The 24360-nt window shown below is 45.7% G+C and overlaps 1 protein-coding gene across 1 annotated transcript in view; it reads right to left on the bottom strand.

Annotated features, from left to right (window-relative positions):
- The window catches only part of CERKL (CERK like autophagy regulator), a 270516-nt gene that overhangs the window by 35663 nt on the left and 210493 nt on the right, over positions 1 to 24360 (bottom strand). The window contains exon 6 of the mRNA XM_082262403.1: positions 5102 to 5176. Coding sequence (XP_082118529.1) covers positions 5102 to 5176 — 75 coding nt within the window. The remainder of the gene's footprint in view (positions 1 to 5101; positions 5177 to 24360) is intronic.

The raw sequence follows: 24360 nt of genomic DNA, 5'->3' as shown, positions 1-24360 counted from the left end.
ACTAAAAATAAAAGTTTTGCCGTTAGTTAATTAACCACTTTACCACTGAGTACCGTAGTACTACTGCGGCAAAGTGGCTCGTTATCGTCTGACGACATAGTACTACGTCGCCAGACACTCCCCTTGTGGGCGGCGCTCGCGTGCCGCCGGAGGCTCGCTCCCGCTGTTTTCAGTCACAGCAGGAGTCGGGCCAGGGGAGGAGCAGCGGTGATCGCCTCTGCTCTTCCCCGATCGTCTGGGATCTAGTGTGGAGATCCGCCTGCTTGTGTAAACACAAGCGCGCGGATCTCCCAAGTGACAGGCAGGGTCAGATTGCAGGGTTCAGCATAGCTGAACCCTGGATCTGTCCTTGTGTCACTCAGTCACCTCCCCCCCCACACGTCAGTAAGCACCAGGCATACATTAACCCCTCCTTCTCCAATAAAATGAACCCCTTCCCTGCCAGTGTCATTTTTACAGTAACAGTGCATATATATAGCACTGATTACTGCAGTAATGTCACTGGTACCCCCAAAAGTGTCAAAAATGTCAGTCAAGGGTCCGATCTGTCCGCCGCAATGTCGCAGTCCCGCAAAAAAAATCGCAGATCGCCGCCATTACGCGTTAAAAAAAAAAATGACAGAAATCTTTCCCTTTGTTAGTAAACGCAATAACTTTTGCGCAAACCAATCAAAATACTCTTATTGTGAATTTTTTTACCAAACATAGGTAGCAGAAATCAAATTGGCCAAAAATTTAAAAAAATGTAGATTTTTACATTTTTTGGGGGGGAAAAAAATGTGAAAAATATTGTTGTTTTTTTCAAAATTTACGCTCTTTTTTTGTTTATAGCGCAAAAAGTAAAAATTGCACAGGTGATCAAATACCACCAAAAGAAAGCTCTGTTTGTGGGAAAAAAAGGACGTAAATTTAGTTTGGGTATGGCGTGGCACGACCGCGCAATTGTCAGTTAAAGTCGCACAGCGCCGAATCGCAAAAAGTGGCCCAGACGTAAGACAGCAAAATGCTCTAGTGGTAAAGTGGTTAAGAACTCCAATTAATCAGGGAAGCTTGAATATTGCTCCCACCCTTTCCCTTTCCTGTTTTCTTTGAAGTCTATACCAGCCATGGTTTTTCAATCATTGCCAATGCATGTCATTGGCTGTATAGTCTTTAAGTTGGTTGTAAACCTTAGATGTGAAATATGAACAAAACATATCCCTCTATAGCGTGCACTTGTCTCCGTCCAGAGCACTAAGTGTCATTTCTGTCTGCTGCTTCTTTCCTCTGCTATCACTTTTGACAAGTTTTCCTGACACCAAGAGAAAAAAGGTGACAGAGGAGGAAGCTCCAGCACATCCCTCCAATCAGCTCTGCAGTGTGTAATTTCAGCTCTTCCATCCCTGTTTTGTAACAGCTCAGGCAAGCTTTATAAATTCTGGACTTTGGACAACATACAGTGCCTTGAAAAAGTATTCATACCCCTTGACATTTTCCACATTTTGTCATGTTTCAATCAAAAATGCAAATGTATTTTATTGGGATTATTTTTGATAGACCCATATAAAGTGGCATGTAATTGTGGAAGGAAAATGATAAATGGTTTTCAATTTTTTTTTATAAATAAACATCTGAAAAGTGTGGCATGCATTTGTATTCAGCCCCCTTTACTCTGATAACAAAAATCTAGTGGAAACCAATTGCCTTTAGAAGTCACCTAATTAGTAAAAAGAGTCCACATGTGTGTAATTTAATCTCAGTATGAATACAGTTGTTCTGTGAAACCCTCAGAGGTTTTTTTGAGAACCTTAGTGAACAAACAGCATCATGAAGGCCATCAAACACACCAGACAGGTCACGGAGGAAGCTGTGGAAAAGTTTAAAGCAGGGTTAGGTTATTAAAAAAAGTTTTGAACATATCACAGAGCACTGTTCAATCCATCACCTGAAAATGGAATGAGTATGGCACAACTGCAAACCTACCAAGACATGGCCGTCCACCTAAGTTGACAGGCCGAGCAAGAAGAGCATTAATCAGAGAAGCAGCCAAGAGGTCCATGATAACTCTGGAGGAGTTGCAGAGATCCACAGCTCAGGTGGGAGAATCTGTCCACAGGACAACTATCAATCGTGCACTCCAAAAATGTGGTCTTTATAGAAGAGCGCCAAGAAAAAAGCCATTGTTGAAAGAAAGCCATAAGAAGTTCTGTTTACAGTTTGCAAGAAGTTATGTGGGGGACACAGCTAACATGTGGAAGAAGGTGCTCTGGTCAGATCAGACCAATACTGAACTTTTTGGCCTAAAAGCAAAACACTATATGTGGCGGAAAACTAACACTGCACATCACCCTGAACACACCATTCCCACCGTGAAACATGGTGGTGGAAGAATCATGTTGTGGGGATGCTTTTCTTCAGCAGGGATAGGGAAGCTGGTCAGAGTTGATGGGAAGATGGATGGAGCCAAATACAGGGCTATCTTAGAAGAAAACCTGTTAGAGTCTGTTAAAGACTTGAGACTGGGACGGAGGTTCATCTTCCAGCAGGACAACGACCCTAAACATACAGCCAGAGTTACAATGGAATGGTTTAGACCAAAGCATATTCATGTGTTGGAATGGTCAAGTCAAAGTTCAGATCTAAATACAACTGAGAATCTGTGGCAATACTTGAATATTGCTGTTCACAGATGCTCTCCATCCAATCTGACAGAGCTTGAGCTATTTTGCAATGAAGAATGGGCAAAAATGTCACTCTCTAGATGTGCAAAGCTGGTAGAGACATAACCAAAAAGACTTGCAGCTGTAATTGTCGCAAAAGGTGGTTCTATAAAGTATGGCCTAAGGGGGGCTGAATACAAATGCACGCCACACTTTTTAGAAATTTTCCATCCACTTCACAATTATGTGCCACTTTGTGCTGGTTTATCACATAAAATCTCAATAAAATATATATACAATTTTGGTTGTAACATGACAAAATGTGGAAAATGTCAAGGGGTATGAATACCCTTTCAAGGCACTGTATGTAGGGGGTTTGTTTTCTCCCTGTGTATCACATCACCAGAGGCCAGTCACTTAACTGGGTATATGTAAGGGTTTAAAAACACTTTAAGGGGATGCCCAAATTAGGCAGTAGTGATCCAGAGTACTTCTTGACCTTCCCATGATCCTACAGGGCTAATCTTACAGCAGAGCCACAAAGAACTGTTGGAGGCTGATACCAAAACAGAATAAAGTTTAACCAAAGGCAAAATTATTTTATTAGTTTTAGATAGAGTGGAGAGGGATTAGAACACCTGTCAGTTTTTATTGCTGTCTGTGCCTCTATTAGGGAGATTCACCCTCTCTATTTGTCCTCTTTACCATTAGCATTGAAAGAGCACTGAAAATGAAAGCGAAAGAAAATCCCAAATGTTGGGTTGTCCCCAGAAAAGTAGTAGAGGGGAAATCTCCCAATGGGGATGCTAGTTCTGATGGCTATGGGGTTCCCCAAGAGATTCCCTTAATTTTCAGGGATTTCCTCTCACTTCCTGTTTGGCTTTGGGACAGGAAGTGAAAGTAAATCACCCCAATGGAGTACAGATGGCAAAAAAACCAACAGGGATTATAACCCTCCCGTACTCTTTCCAAAATTAAAAAAAACGTTTTGCTTTTAGTTCTACTTTAAGGTATGCATATTGGTTTTCAAATCTGTTAAAGCTAAGGCGGTATGCTGGTATGTTCTGGTGGTAAGTTGTAACTTCTTGTCTGTAGTTCTGCTTTATTATATTTATGGAAGTGTATTTGAACATAAAACAGACACTATTCTGTATCACAAGGTCCTCAAGGAGTCCACTGTTACAACTGAAGTTTTCCTGAAAATGATATGACAGTAAAGCTGAAATGCAATAGCTCAGCAGGAGAGATCCGTGAATCACACATCAACTGTATTGATGCAAGGATCTGTCAGTTTTTGTTTTTTTAACCCAATGGAGAATTTTTCTGTTTCCTGCCCACTGACAACAGGCTAACAGCAAGCTAAGATAGCTTCTAACCTTTCCCTAATCTTAACATAAGTGCCTAATTTAAAGAGATCCTGCTCATTTGGAGCTTTAAGTAACACAACGTAGTGAGGGAAAATCCTAACAGGTACAAAGACAGCAATAAAAAACTGACAGAGCTTCTAACCCTTCTTGATTCTATTCAAATCAAAAGAAAAATGTTTGAGGATAAAGTTCTTCTTTAACGATTTTCTTACACTGACAGCTAAAATGATATGCAAATCCAAACTGTTCCTGTAAAAACAGAACTTAACCCTGTTCCCCTGAATCCCAAGCCTTGCTAATGGCCAGCAGAGCCTTTTATCACATTAAAAGAACAAATGCAAGGCTTTGTTAAATGAAAGGGAGTAAGACCGTACTCAGTTTGAACTACTCAGATTTGTGACATGTTTATTTTAAAGACAAAGTTAAAGTGGTTCTAAAGGCAGAAGTTTTTTTTATCTTAATGCATTCTTTGTCCAAGCCCCCCTCAGCCCCTCTAATACCTACCTGAGCCCCATCTTCATCCAGTGATGTTGCACGAATCCTTGGCTTTGTGGGACTCTCCCTCCTTATTGGCTGAGACACAGCAGTGGGGGCCATTGATTGGCTCCTGCTGCTGTCAATCAAAGTCAGAGAGCCAATGAGGAGAGAGAGGGGTGGGGCTGAACCGCGGCTCCGTGTCTTAATGGACCCACAAAGTGGTGACTCGGGTCAGGTTCCCCCCATAGCAAGCTGCTTGCTGTGGGGGCACTCGGCAGGAGGGTGGGGCCAGGAGCACCGGCAAGGGACCCGAAAAGAGGAGGATCTGGGCTGCTCTGTGCAAAACCACGGTACAGAGCAGGTATGTATAACATGTTTGTTATTTAATAAAAAAAAGAGACTTTAATATCACTTTAACCTTTAAAAAAAACAAATAAGTGCACCTGCGATTACACACAACTTTCAAATAGTGACAGCAGGTGCGGGGAGAAGATCCCCATCTGCTGTCACAGGGAAATTGGAGAGTGAGAGGGTTAATGTTGAACATGTTCCGAAAGGTGAACTTATCCTTCAATTAAAAAAATATCCTTTAAGAGTTAGCAAAAGATTTATACTTGCCCATAATGATGTGCATAGCTGCAGTTACATAGTGTCTAATTCCATGCAGAGAATAAGCCAAGACATTGGTAGTACCTAGAAAAACAATGCATAAAGTAAGCAAAAATCACACACCTTAAATTTAACAACACATAAGGTTGCCATACATGGCTCAACTTTCAGGCAATTCCTTCTGAATTGGCCAAAACTGGAGTCATGGGTGGCCCTGTTGTCACCACTCAACAAAAGTCAATTGAAACATTCAGGTGGAAAATGGTCGGCCAAACACTGACTGCCTCCATAACTGTTCAGGTGCTGCAGTTGTCTAAATACAATATCCAGCACTGCAGATTCTTCCATTCATGCTGTTTAGCTTGGACAGGGGAACCAATTGATTTCTAGGTGTGTATGGCTAGCTTTAGACCTTTTGTAGCCAATCAGTTGGAAATCATGTAACTGGGACAAGGCCAGACACTTGGAAATCATGCAAGTTGGACAAAGCCAGACACTTGGAAATCATGTAAGTGGGACAAAGCCAGACACTTGGAAATCATGTAAGTGGGACAAGGGCACACACTTGGAAATCATGTAAGTGGGACAAGACCAGATACTTGGAAATCATGTAAGTGGGACAAGACCAGATACTTGGAAATCATGTAAGTGGGACAAGGCCAGACACTTGGAAATCATGTAAGTGGGACAAGGCCAGACACTTGGAAATCATGTAAGTGGGACAAGACCAGATACTTGGAAATCATGTAAGTGGGACAAGGCCAGACACTTGGAAATCATGTAAGTGGGACAAGGCCAGACACTTGGAAATCATGTAAGTGGGACAAGGCCAGACAATTGGAAATCACATATGTGGGACAAGGCCAGATACTTGGAAATCATGTACGTGGGACAAGGCCAGACACTTGGAAATCATGTAAGTGGGACAAGGACAGACACTTGGAAATCATGTAAGTGGGACAAGGCCAGACACTTGGAAATCACGTATGTGGGACAAGGCCAGATACTTGGAAATCATGTACGTGGGACAAGGCCAGACACTTGGAAATCATGTAAGTGGGACAAGGCCAGACACTTGGAAATCATGTAAGTGGGACAAGGCCAGACACTTGGAAATCATGTAAGTGGGACAAGGCCAAACACTTGAAAATCATGTAAGTGGGACAAAGCCAGACACTTGGAAATCAGGTAAGTGGGACAAGGCCAGACACTTGGAAATCAGGTAAGTGGGACAAGGCCAGACACTTACTTGGAAATCAGGTAAGTGGGACAAGGACAGACACTTGGAAATCAAGTAAGTGGGACAAGGCGAAACACTTGGAAATTGTGTCACTGAGACTAGACCAAATTGTACCGTTGTTACATGATCACTTTTAAAATGAAAATCAAACCAGGGATATAAGATACCAACCTAACATTTTAATGGATTGTGCTATTAGAAAAGCCTGGTAGGGGGTACTAAACTGATAAATGTGTTTGCAATTTCTTTTCAACAACCATCACATTGAGTTAATTCATTTATTCTGAAGCCTACTTGCATAAAGTAACATTAAACCCTCAGTTTTTAACCACTTTCAGCAGCTGATTTTAGTTACTAAGGCCTCGTTTACATTAACGTTGCTCTCTAAAGAGCGGAGCAATCTGCAGTAGAAAATTTTGTAAGTGCATTTGACTGGCAGCTGGGAGAAAACATGTCCTCCTCCTGTTTTATCCCCTATAAAGCCCCAACCCAGCCACCACTCGCATTTGAATGAACAAGAGGAACAGAGGGTATAATTCTTGCTGTGCCACAAAGCAAAGCATCACGGCCGCAGAAAGCATACAACCCCATCCAGATTGCAGCTTCTTTACCTTTACATCCTTGCCTATGATCCTATTTATGCTGGGCCCTGACCACTGTCCTCAGGTTCTTGTTTCATGGTAGATATTTTCTCTTGTAGCATCCTACTTATATGGAGCCGGCCTTACATAGAGGTAGTTTTGTCTCCCTACCCTGTGTGCATCAATAGAAACATACAAACTACAGCCTAGGATGGTGAGGTCCTTCTCTGCTCCTCCCCCCTCCCTTCTCCAAGCTAACAGACTGACTGAGGACTACACTGTCCACTGTTAACTTTCCTGTGAAGACTGAATGTTTAGGGAAGCAGCACCCAGACAGCAGGAAACAGCAGCAGCATCCAAAGTTGTGAACTGCAGATGCTGGGGCAAAAATCAACAAATAGTTTACTGGGGGGGGGGAAATGCTAAGGGTTTAATACTACTTTAAGACAATGTGTAACCACTGCCCAGTAATTTCTCAATTACCTTTCATTACTCTTTAATCCATCATACTATTTCTTACCATATTTTTAGTTAGGGGTGCCTATAGGAGTGTGGACTATGGTAAGAAACTCTTAAACCTTTCTTAGTATCCGTGTAGTAACAGACCAGATCAACAGGCCTTATTAAGTGGGGAAAATGGAAAGTAATAAAGGAGTGGGAGAGAAAATACCAGTAAGAGCCTATTTTCGTCACCAACTTATAGCATTTACTGGTGTTTTTAGAAGCAATACAGGTTGCAAAAGTGTTTGATGAGCATTTTTTCAAGCCTTTCGAATCATGTGTAAACCGTCGGCTCTATATATATATCCTGTATAATAATAATAGTAAAAATAATGATACGATATTTTGTTAACAATTGTACCAAGTATTAGAGAGTGTTTTGCTTATACCACAATATAAGGTAAAACACTTGGATATGTTAGGAAAAGGTTTCAAGTAGGAACTTTATAAAAATGCACCTAAGCACAATGCCCTGTGTGAACAGTCCTAACAATGCAGTTGCTAAAGACTGCGCCAGCATTTAAAACAGCAACAAAATGCCTGAAAATGCTTGTAGTATGAACTAGCCCTAAAGGCTTATGTTCCCGTAGTAGCGACTCCCTGCATCAAAAATGGTAATAAATACTGCGCTATGGGTATATATAATCAATCCTAAATGCTGCTGTTCAAAAAAATATATTACTAATATTTTTTAAAATGACAAAATGATTCCCTGCATCAATACCTTATGTTTGTGTAGCATTTATTTAACATTTCTAAAGCCCCATAAACGCCCTTCAACACCTGCCATGATTATTAAAATGGGCACCACACCGTGCTGTATAGACAGGAGTGGTAGCATTGTGTAGTGTTGTGGTAAAAGTTAGGCAGTGGAGATGCACAGATAACGGTATTGGTACCCATACCGTGCATTGGTGTGCGTATTGGTACTTTTGTACTTGTGCAAATGCTACCGATACTGAAACGTATACTTTACAGTGCCATTTGCGTCAAAACAAAATAAATGGGCGCAAATCACGCTGCAAAGAATTGCATGCGATTTACACAGGAATGTGGTGCGATTCTTGTCCGAATTGCATGCGATTTCCCCCACTGCTCCTGTGTGTAAAAGTTAGGCAGTGGAGATGCACAGATAACGGTATTGGTGCCCATACCGTGCATTTGCACGCGTACTTGCGCAAATGCTCCCGATACTGAAACTGATAATTTGCAGTGCGATTTGCGTCAATACAAAATTAATGGGCGCAAATCGCACTGCAAAGAATTACATGCAATTTAAACCGGAATGTGGTGCGATTCCTGTCTAAATTGCACATAATTTACCCCAGTGCTCCTGTGTATGCGTAAAGAAAGGGAAAAGCGCTATCAAGTGGGCATTTTATTAAACATGTTAGAACTCACAGTACATATCTGGCCAAATGCAAAGTCTACATAGGTGTCCCGGTCACGCCCATGATGGAAAATCACAGCTGCTGGAGGTGCCCACAGGGCTGAAGGAGATGTATAGGCGGTCCACCCCCAAGCTGACATCCCTTCTGCCCTATACCCACAGGGTCCCAGAACTTTTCCACCAACCCTATTAGCACCACCAGTGGCCATAATTTGCTATCATCGGCGGGACCAGGACACTTATGCAGATTTTGCATTTGGCCAGATATGTACTTTGAGTTTTAACACTTTTAATAAATTGGCCACTAGATGGCGCTTTTCCCTTTATATATATACACACACACACACACAAACAGGAGCAGTGGAGGAAATTGCATGCAATTCGGACAGAAATCGCACCGCATTCCTGTTCAAATTGCCTGCGATTCTTTGCAGTGCAATTTGCGGCAATTTTTTTTGGTATTGATGCAAAACGCACCGCAAAGTATTGGTACGTGGTATGGGCTAGTACTTGAAGAAAGAGGTAGGGGGTGGCGCTGTCTGGTGGTCCAAACAAGGGGGGTTTGTTACTAGTGCTATCACTAGTCACGTGTAACAGGTATAAATTAACAATGAGGTAGCTATTGTGTCAAAGTGCCAAGTGTATGTAATTCACCCTAAAGGTGCCAAATGCTGTATATATAGAAAATGGATGTAAATGACACTTGAATGTCAAGTGAAATATTGCACAAGTATGATATCAATAAATAATCATAAACAATTATAAATGCAACCGTGCATAAGTGATATATCTATATAAAGTGACAAGTGCTAAAGTGAATACTGACAATGATAATACAGTATAAGTGTATAAAACTTAATACAACATAATGCATATAGATCTATGTGCAATCGTGCTTAGAAAGTAACTCAAATAGTCCCCAATGATTAAAGTGACCTGTGCAAAATAAGTACGCAGTGATAAAATAGCATGACTGGTAAGTAGGGGGGAAAAAATTTAAATAGTGATAATAAAGTGACATGTGCTAAAGACACCCAACATGAGTATCCAATGTCCAGAAAATAGATGAGTCTCTATTTAGTGAAGCAGTGATGGGTGCTCATATTCTAGGAAGCTGTAACAGATTTCTTCGTGTGTCCTGTACACACCAATGGATAACCCCGTGGTGGGATACAGATGTGCTCCCCTCTCAGTAATTGCCGCACTCACCAGATCAAGGTACCCCTACAGGGGTAACAGGCGTAGTATAACTCAAGGGTAAATTCCCATCAAACGCATCATTAATCAATGGTAAAAATTAAAATTGCACAGGTAATCAAATACCACCAAAATAAAGCTCTATTTGTGGGAAAAAAAGGACATCAATTTTATTTGGGTACAGCGTCGCACGCCTGCACAATTGTCCATTAAAATAACGCAGTGCGGAATCACAAAATATGTCCTGGTCATTAAGGGGGAAAATCTTCCGGTCCAGAAGTGGTTAAGTATAGGGAGGGATTTTGAAGCAAAACGGAAAATTTATATCAAATACTTACCGTAATTTTCCTTTCCTGATGGACTCCATTGCAGCATACGTATCGAGTTTGGCCCCGCCTCCAAACCTACCCATAGGACATCACTCCCATAAATCTTTGCACCTGTTCAGCACAAGTGTTCTGTAACTATCCTCCTCAGAATCCGGGAGGGAACTCCTGCTGCCATGGAGTCCATCAGGAAAGGAAAATTACGGTAAGTATTTGATATAAATTTTCCGTTTTCCTGACAGACTCCATGGCAGCATACGTATCGGGAAATAACTCGCCGTACACAAAAGGGTGGGCAGGTGCTGAACAAAAGTTTAATTTTACTCTGTCAAACAGACAGGACTTGTAAACCAAAGTTAACAGAAGAAAGAGCAGCCGGCTCAACACAATAGTGAGACAAAAAAGTATTTATAGAGGACCAGGACGCTGCTCTACAAATCACTTCAGGGGAGACGTGTCTGGACACTGCCCAGGACGTAGAGACATTTCGAGTTGAATGAGCCGTAATCGCCACTGAAGGGGTCAAGCCCTTAGCCCTATAAGCCCATTGGATAGTTTGGATGATCCAAGAAGAGATGGACCTTGAAGAAGCCCGAAGACCCTTGTTCTTTCCACTGAAAGTGACAAACAAATGATCTGACTGTCGAAAGGAGACCGTAGCTTCCAGATACTGCTTGAGGCAATTTCCAACATCCAGCGGATGGACAGAAGAATCTTCTTCTTGCCTAAAGGTAGGCAGAACTATTTCCGTGTTTTCATGAAAAACTGAAGTAACCTTTTGGTCTAGCCTCCAGCATAGGGATTAATACTACCCTGTCTGGAAAGAAGGTTAGAAAGGGCTCCTGTGCCCCTAAAGCTCTGATTTCAGAGACTCTCTTTGCCGATGTAATGGCTACCAGGAACACGGTCATCAATGTCAACTCCTTGATGGTAAGAGTTTCATCTGTGTCACGTAATCGTTGTGATAGCAAGTCCAGAACTAAGGGGAGATCCCATTTGGGAAACCTTGGCTCCTTCTGGGGCCTGAGTCTCATTGCCCCTTTGAAGAATTGTCGGACTAGCGTATGGGTAGCCCAAGAAATGCCAGTAAAGGCTGAAATAGCCGACACCTGAACTCTCAGAGTACTCACTGATAGAGGAAGATCTAGACCAGACTGTAGAAAGTTTAGCACATCCTGAATCCTGATGGATGAATGAGGGTTGAACCTAGTGGCCAGATGAGAGGAAAATCTTGACCAAATTCTCTCATACACTTTATTAGTTGAACTCCCTCTGGCACTCAAAAGTGTAGAGATGGCCTCTTCAGAGCACCCTAAGGCTTGTAGCCTTCCCCTCTCAACAGCCAAACCTTCAGATGCAGCCGGGCTGGACAAGGATGCAATAAGGATGCAATATTGAGATAGTAGATCTTGCATGAGAGGCAGCGGAATCATTTCCTGAACGCTGAGAAGTGTTAGCAGAGGGAACCAAGGCCTGTTGGGCCAGAATGGAATCACCGCCACTAGTTCCGCTGCTTCCGACCTGAGTCTCCGGAGAAACTGAAGGATTATGGGAACTGTGGGAAAGGCATATGCCCTGTTGAACCTCCAACAATCCGTGAGGGCGTCCAACCCCAGAGCCTGAGGATCCCTGCACCTCGCACAGTATTTTTTCAACCTGAGGTTGCGAGGAGAGGCAAACAGGTCTACCCCTGGGGAGAACCCCAGGCTCAGGATCCACTCGAAGACCTCCTCGTGGAGAGACCACTCGTTGTTGTCCAACTGCACACGAGCAGTGGCGGAGCTAGACTTTTAAAACAGGGGTGGCAAAGGGGTGGCTAGGTATTATTTTGGGGGGTCAATATACAAAGTGTAATTTAGTGTCAGATTCGTCCACCGCAATGTCGCAGTCCCTCTAATGATCGCTGCCATTACTAGTAAAGACAGGATACAGGTGGTGGTGATCAGAGGATACAGACAGGATACAGGTTTGCCCCCAATGATTATTGCAGAGTGCCACAGCAATGCACCCAATGATTATTGCAGAGTGCCACAGCAATGCCCCCAATGATTATTGCAGAGTGCCACAGCAATGCCCCCAATGATTATTGCAGAGTGCCACAGAAATGCCCCCAATGATTATTGCAGAGTGCCACAGCCTTGCCCCCAATGATTATTGCAGAGTGAGACAGCAATGCCCCCAATGATTATTGCAGAGTGAGACAGCAATGCCCCCAATGATTATTGCAGAGTGAGACAGCAATGCACCCAATGATTATTGCAGAGTGCCACAGCAATGCCCCCAATGATTATTGCAGAGTGCCACAGCAATGCCCCCAATGATTATTGCAGAGTGCCACAGAAATGCCCCCAATGATTATTGCAGAGTGCCACAGCCTTGCCCCCAATGATTATTGCAGAGTGAGACAGCAATGCCCCCAATGATTATTGCAGAGTGAGACAGCAATGCCCCCAATGATTATTGCAGAGTGCCACAGAAATGCCCCCAATGATTATTGCAGAGTGCCACAGAAATGCCCCCAATGATTATTGCAGAGTGAGACAGCAATGCCCCCAATGATTATTGCAGAGTGCCACAGCCTTGCCCCCAATGATTATTGCAGAGTGCCACAGCAATGCACCCAATGATTATTGCAGAGTGCCACAGCAATGCCCCCAATGATTATTGCAGAGTGCCACAGCAATGCCCCCAATGATTATTGCAGAGTGCCACAGAAATGCCCCCAATGATTATTGCAGAGTGCCACAGCCTTGCCCCCAATGATTATTGCAGAGTGAGACAGCAATGCCCCCAATGATTATTGCAGAGTGAGACAGCAATGCCCCCAATGATTATTGCAGAGTGCCACAGAAATGCCCCCAATGATTATTGCAGAGAGAGACAGCAATGCCCCCAATGATTATTGCAGAGTGCCACAGCCTTGCCCCCAATGATTATTGCAGAGTGCCACAGCAATGCACCCAATGATTATTGCAGAGTGCCACAGCAATGCCCCCAATGATTATTGCAGAGTGCCACAGCAATGCCCCCAATGATTATTGCAGAGTGCCACAGAAATGCCCCCAATGATTATTGCAGAGTGAGACAGCAATGCCCCCAATGATTATTGCAGAGTGCCACAGAAATGCCCCCAATGATTATTGCAGAGTGAGACAGCAATGCCCCCAATGATTATTGCAGAGTGCCACAGCCTTGCCCCCAATGATTATTGCAGAGTGAGACAGCAATGCCCCCAATGATTATTGCAGAGTGAGACAGCAATGCCCCCAATGATTATTGCAGAGTGCCACAGAAATGCCCCCAATGATTATTGCAGAGTGCCAGCAATGCCCCCAATGATTATTGCAGAGTGCCAGCAATGCCCCCAATGATTATTGCAGAGTGAGACAGCAATGCCCCCAATGATTATTGCAGAGTGCCACAGAAATGCCCCCAATGATTATTGCAGAGTGCCACAGAAATGCCCCCAATGATTATTGCAGAGTGCCACAGCAATGCCCCCAATGATTATTGCAGAGTGAGACAGCAATGCCCCCAATGATTATTGCAGAGTGAGACAGCAATGCCCCCAATGATTATTGCAGAGTGAGACAGCAATGCCCCCAATGATTATTGCAGAGTGCCAGCAATGCCCCCAATGATTATTGCAGAGTGCCAGCAATGCCCCCAATGATTATTGCAGAGTGAGACAGCAATGCCCCCAATGATTATTGCAGAGTGAGACAGCAATGCCCCCAATGATTATTGCAGAGTGCCACAGCAATGCCCCCAATGATTATTGCAGAGTGCCAGCAATGCCCCCAATGATTATTGCAGAGTGCCAGCAATGCCCCCAATGATTATTGCAGAGTGAGACAGCAATGCCCCCAATGATTATTGCAGAGTGAGACAGCAATGCCCCCAATGATTATTGCAGAGTGCCACAGCAATGCCCCCAATGATTATTGCAGAGTGCCACAGAAATGCCCCCAATGATTATTGCAGAGTGCCACAGCCTTGCCCCCAATGATTATTGCAGAGTGAGACAGCAATGCCCCCAATGATTATTGCAGAGTGAGACAGCAATGCCCCCAATGATTATTGCAGAGTGCCACAGAAATGCCCCCAATGATTATTGCAGAGTGCCACAGAAATGCCCCCAATGATTATTGCAGAGTGAGACAGCAATGCCCCCAATGATTATTGCAGAGTGCCACAGCCTTGCCCCCAATGATTATTGCAGAGTGCCACAGCAATGCACCCAATGATTATTGCAGAGTGCCACAGCAATGCCCCCAATGATTATTGCAGAGTGCCACAGCAATGCCCCCAATGATTATTGCAGAGTGCCACAGAAATGCCCCCACTGATTATTGCAGAGTGCCACAGCCTTGCCCCCAATGATTATTGCAGAGTGAGACAGCAATGCCCCCAATGATTATTGCAGAGTGAGACAGCAATGCCCCCAATGATTATTGCAGAGTGCCACAGAAATGCCCCCAATGATTATTGCAGAGTGAGACAGCAATGCCCCCAATGATTATTGCAGAGTGCCACAGCCTTGCCCCCAATGATTATTGCAGAGTGCCACAGCAATGCACCCAATGATTATTGCAGAGTGCCACAGCAATGCCCCCAATGATTATTGCAGAGTGCCACAGAAATGCCCCCAATGATTATTGCAGAGTGAGACAGCAATGCCCCCAATGATTATTGCAGAGTGAGACAGCAATGCCCCCAATGATTATTGCAGAGTGAGACAGCAATGCCCCCAATGATTATTGCAGAGTGCCAGCAATGCCCCCAATGATTATTGCAGAGTGCCAGCAATGCCCCCAATGATTATTGCAGAGTGAGACAGCAATGCCCCCAATGATTATTGCAGAGTGAGACAGCCTTGCCCCCAATGATTATTGCAGAGTGCCACAGCAATGCCCCCAATGATTATTGCAGAGTGAGACAGCAATGCCCCCAATGATTATTGCAGAGTGAGACAGCAATGCCCCCAATGATTATTGCAGAGTGCCAGCAATGCCCCCAATGATTATTGCAGAGTGCCAGCAATGCCCCCAATGATTATTGCAGAGTGCCAGCAATGCCCCCAATGATTATTGCAGAGTGCCAGCAATGCCCCCAATGATTATTGCAGAGTGCCAGCAATGCCCCCAATGATTATTGCAGAGTGAGACAGTAATGCCCCCAATGATTATTGCAGAGTGCCAGCAATGCCCCCAATGATTATTGCAGAGTGCCAGCAATGCCCCCAATGATTATTGCAGAGTGCCAGCAATGCCCCCAATGATTATTGCAGAGTGCCACAGCAATGCCCCCAATGATTATTGCAGAGTGCCACAGCAATGCCCCCAATGATTATTGCAGAGTGCCAGCAATGCCCCCAATGATTATTGCAGAGTGCCAGCAATGCCCCCAATGATTATTGCAGAGTGCCACAGCAATGCCCCCAATGATTATTGCAGAGTGCCAGCAATGCCCCCAATGATTATTGCAGAGTGCCAGCAATGCCCCCAATGATTATTGCAGAGTGAGACAGCCTTGCCCCCAATGATTATTGCAGAGTGCCACAGCATTTGCCCCCAATGATTATTGCAGAGTGCCACAGCAATGCCCCCAATGATTATTGCAGAGTGCCACAGCATTTGCCCGCAATCATTGCAGAGTGCCAGCGTCGTCGTCCCCCCCCCCCCCCCATGAGACCGGCTTACTTACCTCACGGACGGACGGTCATCACAGCAGCTTCTCATCGGTCCGCGGCTCCCTGCATCTTCTCAGTCCTCCCGCCGGCGCCTCCTCGACCAATGGCACGGCATTTGCCATTCGGCCAATCAGGAAGCGGGAGGACCCGCTCCCTGATTGGCCGGAGGAGGATCCATGTGACAATAGCGAATTTTCATTCGCTATTGTCACAGAATGGGCGGGCTCGGCTTCGGGACGCACTGTTCTGCTGCTCCCTGACCCTGGCCGCCAGCTTAGAGGGATCAGCCGGTTCTGCGAACCGGCTGATCCCATCCCACCACTGCCTGTGATTCCTCCGCTGTCAGCCTGGATCGGGGTGGCAACAGGGGTGGCAGGGACTTTTTCTGGGGTGTCAATAGAAAGTCGGCTTGGACACCTTGGACTCTCGGAACATACACTGCTGACAGGTCAGACAAGTTCTTTTGAGCCCAGACCATAATTGGCTCCACCTTTCGCAGCAAGGACCAACTGCGTGTCCCTCCTTGCTTCCTTATGTATGCGACTGCTGAGGTGTTGTCCAGTCTTAGCATCACTGGAAGACCTTTTGTCAAGTGAGGGAACGCTTTCAGAGCTTGAAGGGCTGCCAGTAGCTCCAGAATGTTGGACATTATCCCCTGGGAGGGGAATTTCCATTTGCCCTGAGCCACTTCCGAGAGGCAATGAGCCCCCCAACCTGTGCTGCTGGCATCCGATGTTATCACAACCCATGAGGTCTGTACAAGAGAATGGCAGCACAGAAGATGCTCCCGCTGCAGCCACCATGGAAGACTTGCTCTCATGGCTGGGGTCAGGAAGATGGTATGATCCAAATGCCAGGTGTCCCATTGACGAAGAAAGCCTTTTTGGAAAGGCCTCATTCTCCATAGGGCCCACTTTACCATGGGAGCTACAGCCACCATGGTCCCGATTATTCTCAAGCACTGACGCGCTTGGAGGTGAGTTGATGCGAGGGCACGGAGAATCCTGTCCCTGACCACCATGATTTTCTCCTCCGGAAGGGACACTGTCGCTGTTAGTGTATCGAACAAGGCCCCGAGGTAGACGAGAGACTGGGTGGGAATTAGACGACTTTTCTCTAGATTTAGCAGCAACCCAAACATCTGAAGGGTGGACACCACCTGGTCCAGGTGCTTCAACAGCTGAGATTTGTCTTGGGACAAGAAGAGCAGATCGTCCAAGTAATGATGTAAGCGAATGCCCTTTGTTCTCAATAGAGCTACCACAGCCAGCAAAACTTTCGAGAAGGTTCGTGGAGAAGTGGAGAGCCCGAAGGGGAGGCAAGTGAACTGAAGGTGTAATTAATTGACGGAAAACCGGAGGTATTTCTGGAAATCTTCTGCAACAGGGACATGGAAATAGGCGTCCTTCAAGTCTATAGACACCATCCAGTCCGCAGGTTGGACCGCCTGTTGAATAGAAAGAAGAGTTTCCATCTTGAACCTTTCCTTTCTGATGAATTGATTTAGAAAGGTCAGATCGATGACTGGCCTCCATGTTCCATTTTTCTTGCGAACCAAGAAAAGAGGGGAGTAGATTCCCTGGCTGCACTCTGGTTCTGGTACGGAGACGACAGCCCCTTGAGAAACTAGGGACTATGTAGGAAAATAGTGCCTGGCGCTTCTCTCCTGAGGGTGGCAGGGAGGTAGGAAGAAACCTTGATCTTGGAGTTTCTCTGAAAATCCACTTGTGCCCATATGTGACTGTCCTGACAGTCCAGGAGTCTCAGATTGAGGCCGCCCAGACATGCCGGAAGTGTAGCAACCGAACCCCCACCCGACATGTCTAAACGGGCCCAATCTCAAAAAGACTTGGTCGTATCACGTTCACCGGAGGGGACACTCTTAGAAGGTTTCCGCGAGGAGGTTTGTCATGCTCTCCAGTTGAGACCAAATTCTCTGCCAGGCCTATAGGTACGTGCTTCCCTGGCACGGTCAGGAACATACCTTCTGGGTTGTCCTTTCCTTGGATTGAGAGGGCGTCGAGCCTGAGGGAGAAACCCAGACCTGCTGCCCGTGGCCCTGGTTATCGCCTCATCCAGCTTATTCCCAAAGAGGGAGGAGCCTCCAAAAGGAATACGGCTTTAGACTTGTTTGGAAGCTGGGTCAGCCATCCAAGGGCGGAGCCACAAAGCCCTCTTGGCCGTTACTGAGGACAGCATAACCCTGGCCAACAGACGTATAAGGTCAATAGATGCCTCCCCCAGAAAAGACAAAGCCATCTTAAGTTCCTGAATCGGGGAACTTCTGGCAGCCTCCTCAGAAAGGCTCCGAAAGGACTCATCCACTGAGTCAGACCACAACTCCATTGCTTTGGATAATGAGGCTAAGGCCAGTGCCGGCTTGCAGGCCATTCCCGCAGTCAGGTAGATTCTTAAGATCAGAATCCATCCTCCTATCCAAAGGATCTTTAAAGGAGGCTGTGTCCTCTAGTGGGAGGGTCACATGTTTGACCAGCCTCATGACTGCGGTGTCCACCAAGGGAGGAGATTCTAGATGTTTTACATCTTCTTCCTTGAAAGGATATAACCGGGACATTTTGGAAAGCATGGAATTCTTCCTTTCCACTTTACTCCATTCTTCAGTAATGATATCCCCTAATTCACCCAAAAAAGGGAAGTTGAGTCGCTCTTTGCAGAGCTGCTTAAAGAATCTCTTCTGTTTTTGGCGGAGAAAACAGCAGAGTCTTCCCAATTCAGGGTCTCTCTTACCGCTCTGACTAAGGAGGGGATGAGAGCATACTCAAATCCCAAGCAGGGATCTTCAATCTCTGAATCACTCTCTGACAGGTGCCTAGGTTGAGAGGTTCCAGGATCTTCCCTAGGCTGTCTTCCAAGGGGAGGGCTTGGAGGAGTCACTTCTGGGCTCTGCGCCCGACCTACTCCCACGTCTGCCAGGGAATCCTTGACGACCCTCTTGACTAGGGCCTCCAGTCGCTGGTCTGGATTGTCCCTCTCTCCCGCAGCTTGAGAGAAGCATTTGTCACACATTGACTTGCTTTCAGGGACACGTGCACCACAACCCCAACAGCCCACTCTATCTGGGCGTCACGAGGGGACCGCTGAGGCAGATGATTTCCCACGATGATGAAAGCCTGACTGTGACCTCCGAGCAGATATCGAGGAGGAGTGCCGGTGGTGAGAACTTAAGCGATGCTCACTCTTGCGTGAGGAATGTCGTTCCGACCTAGGAGGGCTGTAAAACAAAGGAACAAAGCAAGACAAACAGGGAGCCAGGACATAAATGATGCCCTAATCCCCCCCTCTCTACACACCCCAACCCCCAAGCCCCGCATACCTATTAAGGGTGGGCTGAGGGTGAGGAGGCTTCCATCTGGCGCTGACCTACAGGGATGAGCCGGACAACGGGATCAGAAAGGAAGAAAGAGGAGAGGGGGAATAACTTCCAAAAACCTGGGGCCGGTACTCACCAGGAAGACCGTATGGGCAAATGCAGAGCAGCAGCGGATGCCACAGGTAAACACACAGAGAAACTGACAGCAAAATACAGACTTCCAGCAACAGAGTGTATGATCTACACCAGCCCTCAAATTTTCCACTCGCCTACTCGCATTTTGCGAGTGGAAAATTATGTATGGCGAGCTACTGCCAGGGGAAGAGAGGAGAGGAAAGCCGCTGAAGGATTGGATAATGTCAGCGGCGAATCATCCCGCTCAGCTTTAATTGTAATGGCCGGGCGCTCGCCGACACACAGTTCCGTCTCCTAGCGCGGCTTCTTTGATAGACAGAACACCTGGCCAACCAGGACGTGTTCTGTCTATCAAAGAAGCCGGGCTAGGAGGCGGGACTGTGTATGTCAGCGAGCGCCCGCCAATTACAATTAAAGCTGAGCGGGATGATCCGCCGCTCCGACATTATCCAGCAGGACTGATGGAGGGGTTCAAGCCCAAGTTGGAAAAATCGGCAGTACACCCGTACAAGGTAGGGTGGGATGGATGGCTGCTCTGGCTGGGCGTCTGTGTCATGGGAGGTGGAGGGGCGCTGCCAGGAGTGTTTCTGTGACAGGAGAGAGCGGGATGCGCTCTCTCTGTCTTCTCACCGGGCTTCACACACTCCTGTCAGATCGGGACTTCTTCTCCCCTGAGTCAGAGTGGAGGTGGAGCGGAGCAGAAGACAATTAATTCCTAAAGCTTTGCACGGACAGCTCGGGAGAGATGCGGCTGCAGAAGGGGAAGAAGATTGCGGCTCAGGAAGGACACTGCATGTCAGATCGGGACTATACAGAGTTTGTTATCCCCTCTCCTCCGAGTCAAAGCAATGTGGAAAGGGGGCGGGTAACAAACTCTGAATAGTCCCGATCTGACATGCAGTGTCCTTCCTGAGCTGCAATCTTCTTCCCCTTCTGCAGCCGCATCTCTCCCGCCAGCTGTCCGTGCAAAGCTTTAGGAATAGGAATCGGCTTCTCCTCCGCTCCTCCTCCGCTCTGACATATGAAGAGGAGGATCACAGAGCGATGTATCTGGTATCACAGGTGCTGAATCTGAGGTCTGTGACATGCTGGAGGAAAGGGTGAACTACACTGGGGTACAAATCTTATCCTGTCACCTCCCAAATTCCCATCTCAGCACAATCCCCCCCTTCCTCCTAGCACAGTCCCCCCTCCTAGCACAACCCCCCCCTCCTAGCACAACCCCCCCCATCTCAGCACAGCCCCCCCCTCCTAGTACAACCCCCCCATCTCAGCACAGTCCCCCCCCTCCTAGCACAACCCCCCCATCTCAGCACAGTCCCCCCCATCTCAGCACAGTCCCCCCCCTCCTAGCACAACCCCCCCATCTCAGCACAGTCCCCCCCCCTCCTAGCACAATCCCCCCATCTCAGCACAGTCCCCCCCATCTCAGCACAATCCCCCCATCTCAGCACAGTACCCCCCCTCCTAGCACAACCCCTCCGCATCTCAGCACAGCCCCCCCCCCCCCCTCCTAGCACAATCCCCCCATCTCAGCACAGTCCCTCCCCTCCTAGCACAACCCCCCCATCTCAGCACAATCCCCCCTCCTAGCACAACCACCCCATCTCAGCACAGTCCCCCCCCTCTTAGCACAACCCCCCTCCCATATTGATCCCACCTAGAAGTAATCATCTTCTCCCCACCCCTAATGCTACAAATTCTCTTATTCCAACCCCCCCCCCCCCCCAGGGACAATCCCCCAAAAAGTATTTGTACTAGGAGGGGTGGGGAGAAGATGATTACTTCTAAGTGGGATCGATATGGGGGGGGGGGGAGCGGGGTTGTGCTGGGATGGGGAATTTGAGAGGTGACAATATAAGATTTCTTCTAGCAGGGGAATTGGGGGGGGGGTGCTAGGAGGAGTGATTCGTGCTGGGGGGGTGAGGATTTGTGCCAGGAGTGGGGATTTGGGGATCGCCCTTATAGAGATTATTGGAATGAGGTGGGGGGATGGATTTGTGCCAGAACAGGAAGTCTTGGGGCTGTTAAAAAGGGGTATTGGGGGGGGGTTGTGTCAGTAGGAATAATGGTTTTTTTTGTGCTAGGGGGAAAATTTTGATGGGGGGAGGATTTGACGGGTAGGATTTGTTCTAGGAGGTGAAATTTGGGGGGGGGGGTTACTAGGATGGTGATTTGGGGGTTCCAGACCCTTGATGGGCACTGATTAGGCTGCACCGATGGGCACTGAAAACGTTATTAATATTTATTTTTGTAACTTCTGCATTAATGCAAAAACATTTAACAGTATAATTTTATGGCGTGTTTAGGGGCGGAATTAGGGGCGGGGCAGGGTAGGAGTTGGGTGGGGCAACTGGTGGCGAGTAACCCTTAAGGCCTGGCTAGTAGCTCAGGACTTTAAATTTTGAGCCCTGATCTACACACTCTGCTGACACCTGAAGGGTTTTCAATATAGCACCCGCTGACATCATCAAGCAGCGCCGAAAAACCCTACTGCACATGCTCCACATCGTCACTGAGCATGTGCGAGAACCAAGCCTCGTTCTGAGGCGCCCGCACATGCTCAGTAGCCCTAGCCACCAGGAAATAACAGGAAATAAGGAAAGAACATACAAAACCAGCTGAAATAAAAACTTAAGCTGCCACTGCCATGGAGTTAAACAAATATGACAGGCAAGGAGTACTCACGACCACCAACGAACCGCTAGCCACCAGGGATGGATGAGCATACAGCACACACTGGACTTCATGATTCTTTCAGGGTACCGGCCACCCGCAGCAGCTGGGCTTTTTGGCCAAGGTGCACGTCAGAAGAATCTTCGCCCCCTGCTCCATACCCCGCAACAGCTGGGGCTTATTGGAGAACTCAATACCCGAATGGTAGAGACATCCATCTCCTGGGATCCATCTTCAGGTAGGATACAGGTAATCCATTAGGAGGACAAAAAAAGAACACGTGTGCTGAACAGGTGCAAAGATTTATGGGAGTGATGTCCTATGGGTAGGTTTGGAGGCGGGGCCAAACCCGATACGTATGCTGCCATGGAGTCTGTCAGGAAAGAAGGCTTTTCACCTTAACGTAAAGAATACAATAAGAGAAAAAAAAAAAAAACTTAGGGCTTTGGAACCACTTTAAGGACTTTAGGGAAGTAGCTGTTACTCCCACTTAGTGGAGTCTCAGGATCCCTGTAACCTTGGTGTTGATATGTCTTCAGCTGAAGATTTAGATTTTTCTAAGCAAAAGATTGGAAATGAAGTAAAACAATAAAAATAAGGAAAATTAATATAATGGTGCAAACTGTAGTGTATTTATTGGAGTACATTACATGACAGAGTGCAGCCAATTCATTTTTCATTGGATGTCTGGACACTATCGCCGAATACCACCTGGGGTTTGATAATTAGAGCTTGGAGCGGCTTACTGCCCTGTGTGTCTAGCTGGATTTAGAGAATGAAACTTACAGACACAATCCAATTTTTTTAAATTCCACCCACTAACCAGACCTAACCTGTCTGTCAGGCAATAAAATATAGTAACTGTTTTTAAAAAATCAGGGTGTCTATAGACATAAGGACAGAATTTATACTATACTATGAAGTAAAAAGCCACTTCTGGGGCATTTGCCAACCCCAGACTCATGCTTACTGTCAAAATGCCTTTGTCAAAACCCCTCTTGAGTTTAGAAAGTGACAACAAAAAAGTACAATATTGCATTTGAACACTGATAAATACTTCAAATATGCTATCAGAGCATCAGAGCCTTTTATATTCATACTTTTCCATTTAAAAAAAAAGATAGAGAATACATTAGATAAAGATGATTATTTCAACCTAAAATTGCAAGACAGAAATAAAAATTGTCCTTGGATGAGAAAGCACTTTCTACTGAACAATTAAGTTAATTAACCAGATGACATGAATATTCATAAGGCTGTTAATGTCTCCCACACCAAAGAGATAAATGTGATGTAATGACTTGCCACTCAAGCATGTCTAAAATTCTCCTGAAAAGCTAACCAACACTTTAGTATTTTGCCTAGAAATAGCTGAAAAATTAACAGTCCCAAGGAAATGCTTTATTATCTTGTAATTAATTTTAAAGCCAATGATGTTCTAGTTCAAGCTGCAGACTGACGTTCTTTACCCTCAAGTTATTGCTGCCTATGAAATATGTATGCAGCAATAAATACATACATAGGCTTAATTAATAATACAGTGCAGAGATCAGTGATGTGTAGTATCTTATTGCAACCAATTACATTTATTTTTTTATTAACTTAAGTAAATTCCTGTTGTTTCTGTTCTTTGCAATTTTAAAGCACACTGTGGTCTCCAATCAGTGGCAAACCAGTGGCTTGGCAGCCTGCAGCAGCTTGCAGTTTTTGACTGAGACAGTCTTAGACCCTCAGCAAATACCTAGTACCTGCTAATATTACATTCATTGTCTTTTACTTTTGACATAAGCATAACATTTATGTGTACTTATCCAATATATACTGTACATATACATTATATTTTTTTAGCAGTTTATCTAATAATTATTTGTAGCTCTCCTCCAATTCTTTAACATGAAAGTCATTTGTAAATAGTCACACTTTAATTTTATTTTATGTGTTTCTTTGAATAAGCTGGGTCACTTACAAAAATATTAAACCTATGTGCATCATTTAATGATATGCTGTAAAAAATATTGAATATATATTGCTTAGGTTTTTGGTTATTATTAAAGCAAGCAAAGACTTCAAATAGGGAGATTCAAAAAGGAGCACGTGAAATCATGCTGGCGAAACTACACAGCTGCTATGGCATCAATATGCAATATTTGTTCATGTCTGAATTTTCTCCAAGTTTGCACACGTGGGCATGAGTGGCTA

This window comes from Pelophylax lessonae (assembly GCF_965119305.1).
Source record: "Pelophylax lessonae genome assembly, chromosome: 6".
NCBI lineage: Eukaryota > Metazoa > Chordata > Amphibia > Anura > Ranidae > Pelophylax > Pelophylax lessonae.
Note: the sequence above shows the minus strand (reverse complement) of the source record. Positions and strands in the feature narration are given on the sequence as shown.